The sequence below is a fragment of the Podarcis melisellensis genome (assembly GCF_964234715.1).
Source record: "Podarcis melisellensis genome assembly, chromosome: 9".
Taxonomy (NCBI): Eukaryota; Metazoa; Chordata; class Lepidosauria; order Squamata; family Lacertidae; genus Podarcis; species Podarcis melisellensis.
Genome location: NC_138541.1, coordinates 44,700,635 through 44,715,337, shown reverse-complemented (window position 1 = coordinate 44,715,337; position 14,703 = coordinate 44,700,635). Strand labels below are relative to the sequence as shown.

Here is a 14,703-nt window from a genome sequence, read left to right as displayed (position 1 = left end):
GAATCCACTCTGTTGACTGCATCAAGTAATCTATGAGCATACCCCCCAAAAAAATTTTTAGTGTCACTCTACTTGGGAAGTCTGTAAAATATTTTCCTTATATGTCTATGCTAAAACAGTGATAGCTTTTGGCAACTTTGAAATGATCCACGCATGATGTGAAACCAACTGGCTTTTACTTGGCATTAAAAATAGCATGCAGTCTCCCATGCGTAAGTTAGTTGGTACGATGTGGCAGGGGAGGAGGAATAGAGATGCGCTTTATTTATGTTTTGTTTTCTATTAACAAAATAACTCTGAAAACAGCAAAATACTTGTATCAGTACTGCTGTCTTTGGCACACTGTTGGACAATCAGAAAAATGAATGGATGAAAAATGGTGTTCATTTTTGTCTGTACAGCTGAGAATACATTAAGGCTTCAGTACTTGATGCATTTACTAGGGAGTCAATGGCATAGAAATCAAATCAAGTCCTAAGTGTAGTTTCCCAACAATAAGATCCACTGACCAAAGTGTGATTTTTATTTCTCAGTGCACATGGAGAGGCCAAAACTGTAAGATTAATAGCAAGTTTGCAAAGTTAACTTAGTTTATTCCTGCGTTATTGATTCTCCATGCTCAGTTACCTTCTGCAGCACATGGTACATGCATTCCTTCTAATTTGTAGTTTCACTTTTTATTTAGGCCCCTCCACCTCCAGTGAAGAAAGGGAAACCAGTAGAAGAAAGGAGGAAAATGTTTGAGGTATAAAGACATGGAAACTAAGGAAACTAAGCAAAATACTTTTAAACACAAAACAAAACCTTCAAACCTTTCCTCCTTATTTCCTTCCACTAGATATCCTCTAACCTTATTTATATATATCTCTATCTGTGTGTGTATATATTAGATATTAAAACCTCTAGAATATGACTCTTACTATGAAGTCCTAACCATCCTGACCTAATTCTCAGGAAATAATGGCTCAGGGTTTGAATCTGTATTTATTTTCCAGGAAGCTGCTAAAAAGAAAAGACACGACATTTATGAGAAGGACAAAAGACAGCGTGAACAGGTAAATTAAAGAGAGTCACTATTTTTGTTCTGTTTTTAATGGAATGCAGGAATATGTCTCATATGTTACCATAGCAGTTGGTTGGCGTAATACGTTATCATTTCAAAACATCCTACAGATCAGTTTCCTCAAGGCTGAGCAGATGAGAAGACTTGAGAAGGAAAGGGTAAAATGCTTTTGACTTTCCACTTCTACCTCTAAAGTTTCATCTTCAGAGCATTCATCAATTTTTGGAGTCCCGTTTTCTCACACACATGTCCTCTTTTCCAGATGGAAAGAATAAACAGAGCCAGGGAGCAAGGATGGAGGAATGTGCTCAGTGCAGGTGGAAGTGGTGAAATCAAGGTTGGTAGCTGCTGTTAAATGTATATGCGGACACCCCTGTTCTTACTTATTTCTAACCTTATCAATAATCTGTAGGTGCTTGTCAAGCTCTTACCAGACCCTTTAGTCCAGAAGAGGGGAATGTTTTTCAGACTGAGGCAGCGTTCCTCTCTGGGCAATCTTCCAGAGGCTGCACACCAGTGGTCAGCAGGACCAGAGGCAAAAATGGCAGAGCAGCAGGTGTTGTTGGCATCCATCTGTCTCAAGAGACAGTGGAGTGCACCTCTGGGGGCAAAGTCCAACTGCCGTGTTAGCAACACCAAAGTGATCTCCCCAGGGCACAAGCCTGGGCAGTTTATGGAGGTTCTGGGCTGCCCAGATGACAAGGCCTTCCTCTTGGCCTCACTGAGGCGGTCCAAAAGAAAGCAGAGCAATACGTTTAGCGCCAGCTTGGAGTTGCCAGAAGGAGGCATACAAGGCACCATCCAACAATCTTGGGGACTCCACTCCAGATTTGTGTAGGGTTACACCTTGTGTAGGCTACTCCTTAGCCTTTTCTTCTCCCAAAAATATCCCACAAGGTTTAGCCAAGGTTTAGGGTCAGAGTTTTCCTTCTTCTAGATGAGCTACTTTGCCAGGTTGACAAGTCCCATTTGCCCCTCGATTCCCTCTACAGCATGTGCAGAAACTGCCTTCTTGAACAATGGACCCAGTATTGTTACCTTTGTACAGTTGGTTCCATTCTAGCCATGTGAAATATTCTGTCTCTCTCTCTCTCTCTCTCTCTCCCTCTCTCTCTCTCTCTCTCTCTCTCACACACACACACACACAACACACACCTCTCTTCCATCTAAGCAGGCAAGAAGCATTTTCACAGTCCAAGAACACACTGCAGCCACAAATGCTTCAAATATTCTCATGGCAAACGTTATTGAGGGCATAGTGCAAAGCTGGGGGTGTGGCTTGAGGAGAGTCCTGAGGGCTGGATAGGGCATTCTGGAGGGATACGTTTTTTTGTTGGTGCAAAATAGCATAAGATACAATGGACACCCCCCCAAAAAAAAAAACCACAAATTTGCAGGTGTTTGTTTAAGTTGTAATTTTCAACTAGGTCCAATTCAAAACTATGCAAGGATGAAGACTGTACATTTTTTCATGTTACAGTGAATTTATTTGTGAGGGTTTCTATAACCATTGCAGAAGATGCAATACTATGAATGCACAATGTTGATCAGAATGTGCTGTGAGATGAATGCATGTGTAGATCTTATACTCTGGTCAAAAGAGAGACACTTAACAGTGCTGTAGATGGCACTCTTCGTCAAAGAACATTTAACATTTCTATTTTTTAAAAGAAGCCACAAGGTGGATAGGAATAAATACACGAGTGTGTATGGGTCTCCATTGCTGATAGTAATCAGATAATTGTCAGAAATTACTGAAAGCCACTTTGTATCGCCAACTAGCCAGATATTGTAATACAGAAGTCACTTTTATGTTTAGAGGTTCTTAATTACAGTATCTAAATCTGACTTTTATTACCTTAAGGAGAGGAGGTGCTGCCAGTTCTCATTGGAATCATAACATGAGAGCTTATTCTTAAATTCCTAGGCCCCGTTTTTTGGAGGCGGAGGAGCTATTGTGCCTTTACCTGTGCCTGGTCGAGGACAATATGAACACTATCATGCTATTTTTGATCAGATGCAGCAACAAAAGGAAAATATTAAAGTAACAGAGGGAAGAGATGCTGAATTGAGAGAGAAACATGGTCCAGAACCTATTGAAAGGTATGTCTGCCTTCGTTAAAAAGGAAAGAACATGTCATTCTAGATGAAAGTAATGAAAATTGCTATGCATATCTATCTACAGAGGACCACCTGGAATTCATGCAGGAGTTCCTAATGGGCCTGCAGTTCATCATCATTCACCTGATGCTGATGCAATTAGGAAAAGAATGAAAAGATTGGAGGAGGTGTCTAGACAAGCCAATGCAAACAGGTTGGACTGATGATGTGTGGATCTGTCCTGTGTGTGTAGGTTTCTGTCACTGTCTGTTTAGTTTAATAACTAACACTAGAGTGTGAGTGACAGTCATAGATACACCATAATCATCTGCCCACCTCTCTAGAGGAGAGTTGTTATATGATATTACTAATTTCTTTAGGAACCAAAATGCTTACCTATTTAATATAATAAGTTAACAAGCTTGCACAAGTATATTGTGCAAGCAATATAACAATTGCAAGGGAGGGTACAAGTAAAAAAAAGTGCCTAATTATCCTCAATTTATATTTCCTAGATTATATAATCCAGAGCAGTAAACTTCAACTTTTTTCAGATTACGCAGCTTTAACCCAAACATTAGGGGATTCATTTCACAGTGTTTTACCCATATATTTGTGTGGTGGTAATGTGAGCCACACTAGGGCAAGGCCCAGTAGTTGAAGTCCAATTACCCAGTGGATAGCAACAAAATTGTTGTATCTGGCTATTGTCCAAGAGGATATGTTTGCATTTACTTCACACATCATGGGTTGCCCCTTTTTAAGGCCTCTGGAGTTGCTTGCCTATATGACAGGCAACAGAAACTGGCAGGATGAGGCTTGAAGAACATGGATTTAAGATTTTTTTTTACACCTCTGCTGCAATACCGCTGTTGTCTTTTATAATTGTAATTTCTCTTCCAGCGCTTATGATACAAATAGTATATTATGGAGAATACATTTCAGCCTTAAACAAAAATAGACCTTGTTTTAAGCCATCAGGATTGCTTCTTGTTTTAATTTGTCTTCCAAAGCAATTCCAAGAGGGTAGAAAAACCTTCCCAACCTCGTTGTCACCAGTCGTTTTTGATTGCAACTCCCCTCATCCATGGCTATCAACCATGTCAGCTGAGACTTGTGGGAGTTGGGAATCTAAAACCTTCAGAGGGCACCAGGTTGGGGAAGGCTGGGGTAGACATTTGTGTGCTTTCATTGCAATCTAAAAACTCTCAAACAAATGAAAATTGCAGGAAGGATGTTTTTTCCTTGAGGATCTAGGTTGGAAAACCTGATGTCCTCTAGATGTTGGACTCCAACTCCCATTGCGCCCAGCCAGAATGGCCCAATGGTCAGGGATGTTAGAAGGCTGAAAGCCTGGCTAAAGAGCATCCATGACCGTCAGCTCTAGGACCTTGCCCAAGAAAGAAAATTACACTTGACCCATGCTGGACAGTGGTTAGCAGAATATATTTCTAAATGTACTTGACTGTCGCGTGCTAGCCACCTGTTGTATTAAGTGCTTATCTTGGATCAATAAAGTGCTGAATGATGTCGCTGCATTTATTTGAAGTCTGCTGAAATCTTAAATTCAGTGTATTTTTCCTACTAGTTCCAGTTCCTCATCATGGTGTGTGTGTGTGTATATATATATTTCAAGTAAATCAAACTCGTAAAATGTTTTACTCAGGCAAAAAGGATGGGTAGCTGCAGAAAGAGCTAAGCAAGTTGAGGAATTCTGGCAACGGAAGAGAGAAGCCATGCAAAACAAAGCTCGTGCTGAAGGACATATGGTATGAAATTTTACTTTCCTACTGTATCAACATTTGAATTCTATTTTTTTAACAGTTAACTTTGACATGAACTTGTAAAATCTATTAATCTCTGCAGCAGGACAGTAGTAATTCTTAAACTTTAGGATTGTGTTAGAAGTAATCCACAAAAATTAGATTCTGCATCTTTCCAGTAGTTGACTCACTTCCTATATGTATACTGAATCTTATTTTTTATTCAGGCTGGTGTTATGAGACAGTAGTTTGCAAATCATGCAATCCAAAGAAGTATCTTTAAGTTAACAGAAGAGTTTGCGCAATGAAATTTCTCACTCATCCTGATTAAGGCTGCAGTCCTAACTATGTCTGCTCAGAAGCAAGTCCCATTGAGTTCAGTAGAACTTGCAGTTAGGAAAAATAAGGCTAGGATTGTATCTGAAAAGTTTTTTCCTGGTGTTGCACCAGTATTTAAGGGTGTCTTGCCAGGTAGTGTGGAGAGCTGTTCTCAGGAGGAGAAACCCTTGCAGCGTATATAGACTTTGGTATGCAGCTTTTTGGGGTGACCAAGGTACTATCTTAGACCTTGGTTCAAAGTTCAGCTATGCAGCACATGCTCTTTTAGCCACTTTTAACCTATTGTTCAACTGAAGCTTTGTATGTGAAAAATTCCTTGACGTGCTTCAGGTTTAATGGAAAATCATGGCTATGAGTAAGCCATGCTGACCCTCAGGCTCATGTGCTTTCCCTCTCTTCCTTTTTCATGTGCAAGAAGAGAGCAGAAGCAAACAAGCCACCGTTCCCAAAGTATAGGCATTACAGGAAGCCCTGGTTTGTTCAAAATTGTGGCCAGAAATCTTCCAATTAGCTTCTAACATGCAAAGGAGAGCAGGATGGGAGAGTTGACAAGACCAGAACCTACTGTGACTTGTTTAAGCACCGGGAAAGCATAACTTCCTACTATATATATAAACTGAGCTGGGACATGGGTGGCACTGCACTGAGCCTCTTGGGCATGCTGATCAGAAGGTCGGCAGTTTGAATACCTTACCATAAACTGAGCCATTGTTGTATTTTCCTTCTGGTTCATGCCATGCATAACCACTGTGCTCAAGTATTCATGTTACTTTGGGCATGGGGAAAACAACAACAAAACCTGAATTAAAAATGCTTTCAGTTTCTCACTGCAAATCTGTTGCCAACTTTGGGGGTTTGGCACTCAGATACGAAAATCAAGTTGAAATCATCATTATAAAAAGTCTCCCCAAGGCATTATAAATCCAAAGGTAGCCTGAGATCTGTGTTGATTGATATTATGGTGGTGGCTTCTGTGGTCCACACCCATTCCATGTCACAGACACATGTCTTCATGCTTTAGAGCATTTACTGGCAGATATTTTCTCTGCTCATGACAAAAAGTGTCTACACCATAAAATGAGAACATTCCTGATAATCACTGCAGGTCAAAGAGTGAGGTGTGGCTAGATAGAGGAATATTGGTGTAGAAAGAAGAATTTAATGATCCTTTTCATATTTTGCATACACTTAAAGTTTCCCATTGCTTTTTTAAAAAAACAAAAACTACCGTTAGCATATGAGTTACAGTGTCTAGGAGGTGGCAGTGATCTGTACATGCACAAAACCCCATTTCCCAAATAGGAGGAGCAACTGCCGTGGCATGGCAAATTGCCACCTGAATTTCCATTACTTTTCCTGTTCGCCTTCCTTCAATCTCTGATAGTGAAATCTGTGTCATGTTTTTCATGCTGGAATGAACCACCCATCTATTTTTGAAAGGGTAGCTCCATCTAAAAAGCCCATAACTTACATTAGGACAAGTTCACACCCTTTTCTTCTTGGTCCTCTAGAGTAATAGGTAATTTTAGTGAGGTTTTAAGGTGCTGCTATCAGTAAATTAATATGAGAGAAATGTGAGCACTCTGACAACTTGGAAACTTTTATGCACTACAGCCAATATCATCTATGCATGCATTTGTACCAGTCAATACAGTACAGTATTGCCTGCATGCAATTATGAGCCAGTTTGAAAACAGCATCCCATTCGAATGGAGAACAGCTGTGCAGAAACAGATATGAAAAGCCCACACTTTAGAAACAGTGAGAGTTTGTTATATTCTACACTTTAATTAGGTGTAAGGGGGGAAATGTTGCTGCTTAGTCTTCCCACCATGTGGATGAACTACTTGACTTCCTGTCTTAGTACTCAGGGAGTGTGGCTCAGAGCTTGTTCTGGAATCAAGCAGACTTTACTTTACAGATATCACCTCTGTGATTATTACCCCTGTGTAGTATTGGTAAGAATTTGACTGACTAAACAAATTATTGCCTTTCCAAAATTACCCAAGTGCACCATATTAAATCAATAGCAACAAATTTCAATACTTTATCACCTATAATATGCCACTCGGGCAGCGATATGCATTTATGTCACCACAATCACTTGAATATTTTTGGAAGGTTTCTGAGGGGGGTTTAACCAAAAGCATTCATGTTAAACCATGTTGCAACAAAGCTTTGTTTTCATTTAAACAAAGTGTTGACACTTGACTCAATATACAGCAATTTTACACTAATAATTCATTGTGGCAGTGAAGTTCCAACAATGCATGCCAAAGTTCTAAACTGAACAGATGTTACAGTCTTAAAGGCACAGTCTAAAATATGAGATACAAAGGAACAATAAAAGTGAAGCTTGGGTAATTAAATGACGCAGAGTGTATTTTTGCTTTATCTTAGCCATTCATTGAGGGAAAAAATAGTAGATGTTGATAAATATAAGGTTAGATAATGTGGTGGCCCCAACCGTTCTTGAATTTAATACATTAAATGGTGAACAGGGCACCCTGCAAAACCTGACAGCTCTCTATGGAGGCAGGCCCATTTCTTCAAGAGGAAGGAAAGCCAGAAACAAGGAGGAAGAGGTATGCTTCCTGCATGTTTTCTGCCTTCATTGCACATATAGAACCCTTTCCTGCCTCATTTTTTCTGCATGGGTTGTCATGTATAATCAGAGGAAAGGGCCCCTCCTTGGCATTCTAATTAGTTTCAACTTGCAACTCCTAGAGTTGTCCCATAGATGAATTAACATACCTGTCACATAAGTTAGTCACCAGAAGTGAATCATTCCTATTCCCTTAAAACAGAATTTGCCCTCATTGTCTTTTAATGGCTCTCCTCCACAACTCCTAGGCCACCAGTGATGGGTCCACTGAAATCACTTAGAAATATAGTGTTGCTACTCTTCTATAAGAGAGTTGTTCCATTAATTCCCCACTTTGTGAAATGGACATACCATACATTGTTTAAGTTATGTATTGCTGCAACTTTTCTCTGACGCTTTTTTAAAATTTTATGTTCCTTCAGGAATACTTGGCAAGACTAAGGCAAATTAGACTTCAAAACTTCAATGAACGCCAGCAAATTAAAGCTAAACTTCGTGGAGAAAAGGCAAGGATTCTAACCATGAAGGCATTTTATTATTGCTCTGTTCACCTTGTTTTCTGCTTTGTTAGATGAAACTGAATTGTTTATTCTTAGCTTGTCAAGTAGAGCTCCACTGATTGTGATGTCGAGGTGGCAATCTTCTTGATGTCCAGCTCTTCAAGGAAAGGCTTTATGCCTCCATGGCTGCATGCAAAGCATTTGCTTTACTCAGCTACGGCCCTTATCAGTGAGCCAAGTATTCAAATGCTCATGTGGCTGCTTGGAAATTTGAGACGGAGTGCTAAGAGTTGATGCAACATGTGGCCAGGCTACTAAAGATTGGCTCTTTTTGATACTGCAGCACTCAGTCCATATGGCTCCCCACTGGTTATAGTTGTCTCGTGGCAAGTTTTTAAATGAATACCATATTGCAGGGCATCTTGTAATTCCACCCTAAGATTCTTGCTTCTCATTTCGTTTCAGTTATGAAAATGGAAAATGACTCTCTCTCCCCCCCCCCCACAAAAAAAGGAAAAAGACTCCATACTTGCAAATGCATAGAATATAAATGATTATATTAGACTTCAGAACTGGGAGTTGTGGAGACTCTGATATGACTAATTTTAATTTACTGGAATATTTGCGAGCATTTTTGGAAAGTGTCCCAAAGTTCCTGTTAGGTCACATTTCCCTGAGTTTAAGTTATTAGGAATTTCCAAAGGAAATCCTCTCAAAATTGTATGCATTATCATGCTTCCAAATCCTGTCAAGACTATGAAACTATAATATATAGCCTCAAGAGCTCCGTGCATGAAATTTAATGAAACTTATGAGATTAAAAAAATCATTGGTATAGTTTGCAGTGTTCTCTTCTGTTACTAGTCTGCTAAGTATATAAATTTGAGAATAACTGTTTTACAGAATGAAGCTTGTGGTTCTCCTGTACATGAAATAGATGAAGAAGCAGAGCTAAGGCGTAAGAAAATTGAAGCGCTGAAGGTAATGGTGAAAGAGTAGAGGAGAACTTGCTGCGTTGATTAAAAACAAAACGGTGGGTGAAAACAACAGCCAATAGAGCTGTTTTGTGCACTGTTCTGCACATGCTAGCATTAAGAGCTTGCTGAGTGCCACAATGGATGGCAAGTTCCATCACATTTTGAGAAATGTTTTCATGGAAGATGAACGCAGGAATAATTATGGTGTAGGGCCAGGAAGTGAAGTGAGATGGGGAACAGTACAGGGACCACCGGTGCTGACCACATTGGTGCATATGGCCCTTGCCATGCCTGCTGCACCTCATCAGTTGCGATTGGGGACCTTCAGGAGCATGTTCAATATTCCTTGCCTGGTGCTGCTGTAGCTCCTCCTCGTCTTTCTGTGCCTCTCCAGCTACTGTCTTGTAGCGCTGTACGAAGCTGCAACCATGATGGAAGCTATCACGTTGATCCTGAAATGTGTTTTCTGTAAAGTCTGGAAGTTATTGAGCAAAAGTGTATATGGGGCTTTCTAATGTAGATTTCAAGAAGAGCTGTGTAAGTAATTGCTGGTGCAACATATTGTACATGCAATGGCCTTTAGAACGCAGAGTGCCCCTTGCTGAAAAGTTGCTCTCTTTTTTGATCACATTGCAAGGCACAAGCAAATGCCCGGGCTGCAGTCCTGAGAGAACAGCTAGAACGGAAGAGAAAAGAAGCATACGAAAGGGAGAGGAAAGCTTGGGAAGAACATGTAAGAAAGATCAATTTTGACACTTCCTCTCTGCTGCTGCAATTTACACTTAGAAGCTTAGATTAGTATTGTTTAATTTCTTCTTGTATCTCCAGAGGTCTTGGAAGTAAGTGTTGACAGCCTAATGTCTTTTGCATACTAATTTTCATTCATTTTTTTAGCATTAGTGTGCTCTTAACCTTTACTGATGGGATCTAGGGCCTAGAACAGGCATAGGCAAACTCAGCCCTCCAGATGTTTTGGGACTACAACTCCAATCATCCCTAGCTAACAGGACCAGTCGTCAGGGATGATGGGAGTTGTAGTCCCAAACCATCTGGAGGGCCAAGTTTCCTATGCCTGGCCTAGAACATATCTAAACAATCTTGCTTGGGTAGAGACAGTAGTAGATTCTGTTGGATTATAACACATACTTCAGACCAGGAGCACTTTAATGATGCCACAGTGTGCATGGATTTCTTCTTGTAGTAGACTGGCATGTTTATCTTCCCATGTAGTACTGAGGAAAGCACATGAATGTGGATAAGAAATAGAGGATCATCACCATTGCCCACATAAACATTTTAAAGAGCCCCCAAACTGCTTCCGCCTCCCCAGTTGCACAACACCAAAAATATACAAATAGCACTACATCACTTCTGGAGTGATTGGGGATGTTCTAGGAACTCTAAAAACATTACATATTTCATAAAAGTTAAGTATCCTTTTTGTGTTTAATGACTCTGTGCTATGCTGCATGTGGAGATGCAACAAGTTGCCAGAGAGCAAAGAACACTCACCACTAGCAACCCAAACCACTGCTCTAATCTAATAATAGTAGATCCAGGGAGTTCATATCTGACTGTCATGTCCATGGAATAGGGCCAATTTTTAAAAATCTAAATAGTTGAATGATCATGTCTTAATTAAAGAAGAAATCAAGTGATAGAATTTGGTCAGTTAATCAGTCTGAAGCTGCTCATTTATATTTTTCTGTGATAGCTGGCTGGGAAGGAATGAAACTGTTCTACCCTTTTCTATTTAGTTGTTACAAAATGGTAGCTTTTGATTTTAGAGGCTGTCTTGCATAGGAGAGTCAAAATCTCAGAGGAAAGTTAAAACTACAAGGGGATGTTTTTCATCTGGTTGTGCCCTGGAGGCTCAAAAGTTCAGCCTAGGAGCCTGATTCATTCAGACGAAATAGAAACTTAATCAGGAGTCTACTCTCTTTATGATTAGCCAAAAGGTAAGGAAGGGGAATGAATATATTGTACAGAAGTGAAGCTAGAAAATAGGGTGGTTAGTTGTGAGGTCAGGAACTTGGAGAGTTGCAAGACAGAAAACGGTCTAGAATATTTTGAGTGCTGAGTGGTAGAGGGCATAGCTGGACACTGCAGCAGACAAAAGCCAGGAAAATACCACAAAGTGACCCATTAGCTAAACAGAGGGATGCAAATTAATAAGCATTGGTGTGGTATGGGAAACAGTCTAGACTACGTATAGCAGGATTCATTTATCTCTGTTTATATCCACTTGGTGGCAGTGGTGATAAAGGAAGAGTTGGCTGGTTTGCTTGCCTCCCTTCCCTCTCACCATGCAGCCTACAGGCTGTGCTGTTACCCTATCACTTCATCATTGCCATGTGAAATGTAGCACATTTTACCTTATACCCACAGCTGGTAGCCAAAGGGATAAAGAACCCCATGGGAGCTGCAGAATTAAGTCCCACACATGGCAAGCAAGAAGGTGGAGGCTCCCCTACCAGGCTGATGAAGCCCATTTCACCACAGATCATCTCCATGACATCCGCTTTGAAGGAAGTGGGCGCGGTAAGTCGTCTATTTCAAAGCAGTAACCACATGTATGTCCATTCAGTGTGCAAGTGTCAGGAAGAGAATATGATTCCCAGTGCTCCTCTCAAGAATGAAAATTGTCTGCGCACACACAAAACCACTACCGTATTGTGTTCTACATGCTTTTTAAACACACAAATTGATTTGTGTGAAAAATTGGCATGAAAATTGGCCTTCTCGTAAATTAACATTGCCATTGTAGAAATTCTGCCTGCAAAGAATACGTCAACCCTAGCATGCTGAAACATTCACTGCACAGCTGTTAATGGCAAGCATTGTTTTCCCCGCTGTTCTTTCTTGTACTAATTACTGTATTTGACACAGTCTTTCATGTTGTTTTGTTGCATGTTTTGGATTTTAAAGGATGAAAATGCGTCGGTCATCCAGGAAGCCTCAGTAGAAGCAAAACCTGATGTTGCTTTTCAAGTAAGTTAAATTACTTCAGCTTTACTTTGTACTTCATTTTTTTAGGGATTTTGCTTTTTATGTAATGGGTTGTTTTTTCTTTCCTGCTTCAGAACAAGCGAAACATACTCCGAAGACTGAATGAAAACCTTAAAGCACAGGTTGATATAAAAGAGGAAAATGAACCTAAAGACGTCTGTGAGGTGGCTCCGCCTGATGAGAAGAACCAGCATCAAGAAGAAAATCATCCGGTTCCACCTGATCGTAAGAAATGGGAGGCTGGCGCTCAACTTGTGGTTCCTCTAGCACAATTAACAATGGAAGCATCTTTCACTGGTACAGAGGGTAAGTTGATTTGTTTAAGTTTGTTAACCAAATCAAGTGAATTGCAAAGATTGCACTTACTAGGTAATACCATCCTACTTAAGTTAGTCTTGAACTTGCTTCCTCAAAGATTTGTAAGTTGCAAACTGTTCAGCCACATATCTTGAATAGACCCAATCTTTCTCCTAAGTCTGCTCTCCATTCACAAGTCCTTTTCTCTCACTTCCTTCCTCCCTCACCCTAATTATGTCACAAATTGTTAGCAGCTGTGTGTTCCCCAACTGGCAGTGAACAAGGTGCCGACCTTTTGCAGTGTTTCACGTCCAGCGGTTAGCAACTTGAAACTGAATTATATATTACCACCCATTTTGTGGACTACATGGTTTCTGTGATATTTCTGTGCACTGGAATTCCCAGCTCACTTATAAACCTTGGGTTGTATCCAACATAGCAAACTTCCTCATTCACCATGGAACTTCCCCTTCCTCTTCTCTCCCCTTCTCTAGCCTCCTGTGCGTCCTCAAAATTGGCTCCAGTGCTTTTGAGGGTGTGGGAGAAGTGGCAGGGGAGCAATAGATAACAACCCTTTGGATTCCTGTGCCATAAGCTTTGGCATTCCATTCGGAATGTTCCTTCTTCTCCAGTTATATTGCGTCTTCTATCTTTATTTTGGAAATTGTATCCAAAGAGCCTTCCAGAGGTTCCCTTACTGTGAGAAAGAAGTGAGGTTGCAGGGAACCAGGCAGAGGGCCTTCTCGGTAGTGGCGCCGGCCCTGTGCAACTCCCTCCCATCCGATGTCAAAGAAATAAACTATCTGACTTTTAGAAGACATCTGAAGGTAGTCCTGTATAGGGAAGTTTTTAATGTTTGATGTTTTATCGTGTTTTTAATATTCTGTTGGGAGCCACCCAGAGTGGCTGGGGAAACTCAGTCAGATGGCTGGGGTATAAATAATAAATTATTAAAATAATAATAAATACCGGTAATGATGATCTAGATTTTGGAGGAGTGACAAACAGCCTACCACCCCACTCATAAAGAGAGTTTTTTTACTTAGTGGAGAGAGAGAGAGAGTTGTTACCTTAAAAAAATTCTGTTCTCCAATTCATTGCTCTTTGCTGTAGAATTCTCAGCCAAATCTTGATCTAATTTCATTGTATTTAATCTAAACTAATTGCACTGAATCAGAATGTTTTGTTTTAATAAACATTTGTATTGGCTTGCATCTCTGTATCGTAGAAGCATTTGCAGCCCATTTTGTTCTCTTTATACCCTTCAAGAATAAATTATGTTCTTTACTGACAGATCTTTCATTGTCTTTCATTGAAAATAAGGGGGGAGGAAGCCCTTCCTAAAGCTTTTTATGTCAACGTGTTAAATATTTCCCTACAGCACAGACATTAGGAGAGGTTATTAAGCTAGACGCTGCTGAACCCCAACGAAAAGTCTGGGGCAAGAGCCCAACCGATTCAGTGTTGAAGATACTTGGAGAGGCTGAGTTACAACTTCAGACTGATCTGCTAGATGACCTAAGTATTACCAACGGTAAGGAGAAGCTGAAGCTACGTTAAGTTTTAAAAAACTTGTATCAGGCTTATATTTTGCCCTGAATCTTTCATGAGTGGTGGTTTAGGATAGACCTTTGGACTACTAATTTCCATTTATCCTTGATTTAATAACAGAGTAAAGCTTCCATTCTGAATAAAACCTGTTCTTGTTCTCTTCAACACCAAGCAGTAGCAATTCAAATCCAGGCACCTCTTGCACTGTCAATCATTGTCTAGAATCTGTTTTCTCTCTTCTACCTACAGTGACACATTAAATTGGACTTTAATACATGGAGTGAAATTACAGGGAACCAAAACAGGCATAGTAAAAAGGAAATAATTTTATTATGATGAAAAATCACCATTCGATAGGTTGATAACAATTTTAAGGGCACACTTTCATTTGTTGAAGTGTTTTCAGTATTTAATACAGACTTGATGCCATTTTAAAACATGTACAGTGGTGCCTTGCAAGACGAAATTAATCCGTTCCGTGAGGCTCTTCATATAGCGG

At 40.2% G+C, this 14,703-nt stretch overlaps 1 protein-coding gene across 8 annotated transcripts in view; it reads left to right on the top strand.

Annotated features, from left to right (window-relative positions):
* NEK1 (NIMA related kinase 1) overlaps positions 1–14,703 on the top strand; it is a 38,906-nt gene that overhangs the window by 12,347 nt on the left and 11,856 nt on the right. For 4 of the 8 annotated variants that reach the window (XM_081925920.1, XM_081925919.1, XM_081925918.1 and 1 more), the window contains 15 exons: positions 686–745; positions 996–1,055; positions 1,174–1,221; positions 1,326–1,400; positions 2,991–3,166; positions 3,249–3,377; positions 4,830–4,932; positions 7,767–7,850; positions 8,293–8,376; positions 9,274–9,351; positions 9,985–10,080; positions 11,736–11,888; positions 12,276–12,338; positions 12,431–12,662; positions 14,035–14,187. In XM_081925920.1, the coding sequence (XP_081782046.1) occupies positions 686–745; positions 996–1,055; positions 1,174–1,221; positions 1,326–1,400; positions 2,991–3,166; positions 3,249–3,377; positions 4,830–4,932; positions 7,767–7,850; positions 8,293–8,376; positions 9,274–9,351; positions 9,985–10,080; positions 11,736–11,888; positions 12,276–12,338; positions 12,431–12,662; positions 14,035–14,187 (1,594 nt within the window). The remainder of the gene's footprint in view (positions 1–685; positions 746–995; positions 1,056–1,173; positions 1,222–1,325; positions 1,401–2,990; positions 3,167–3,248; positions 3,378–4,829; positions 4,933–7,766; positions 7,851–8,292; positions 8,377–9,273; positions 9,352–9,984; positions 10,081–11,735; positions 11,889–12,275; positions 12,339–12,430; positions 12,663–14,034; positions 14,188–14,703) is intronic. The other 4 variants (XM_081925922.1, XM_081925921.1, XM_081925923.1 and 1 more) reach the window with 4 other exon arrangements.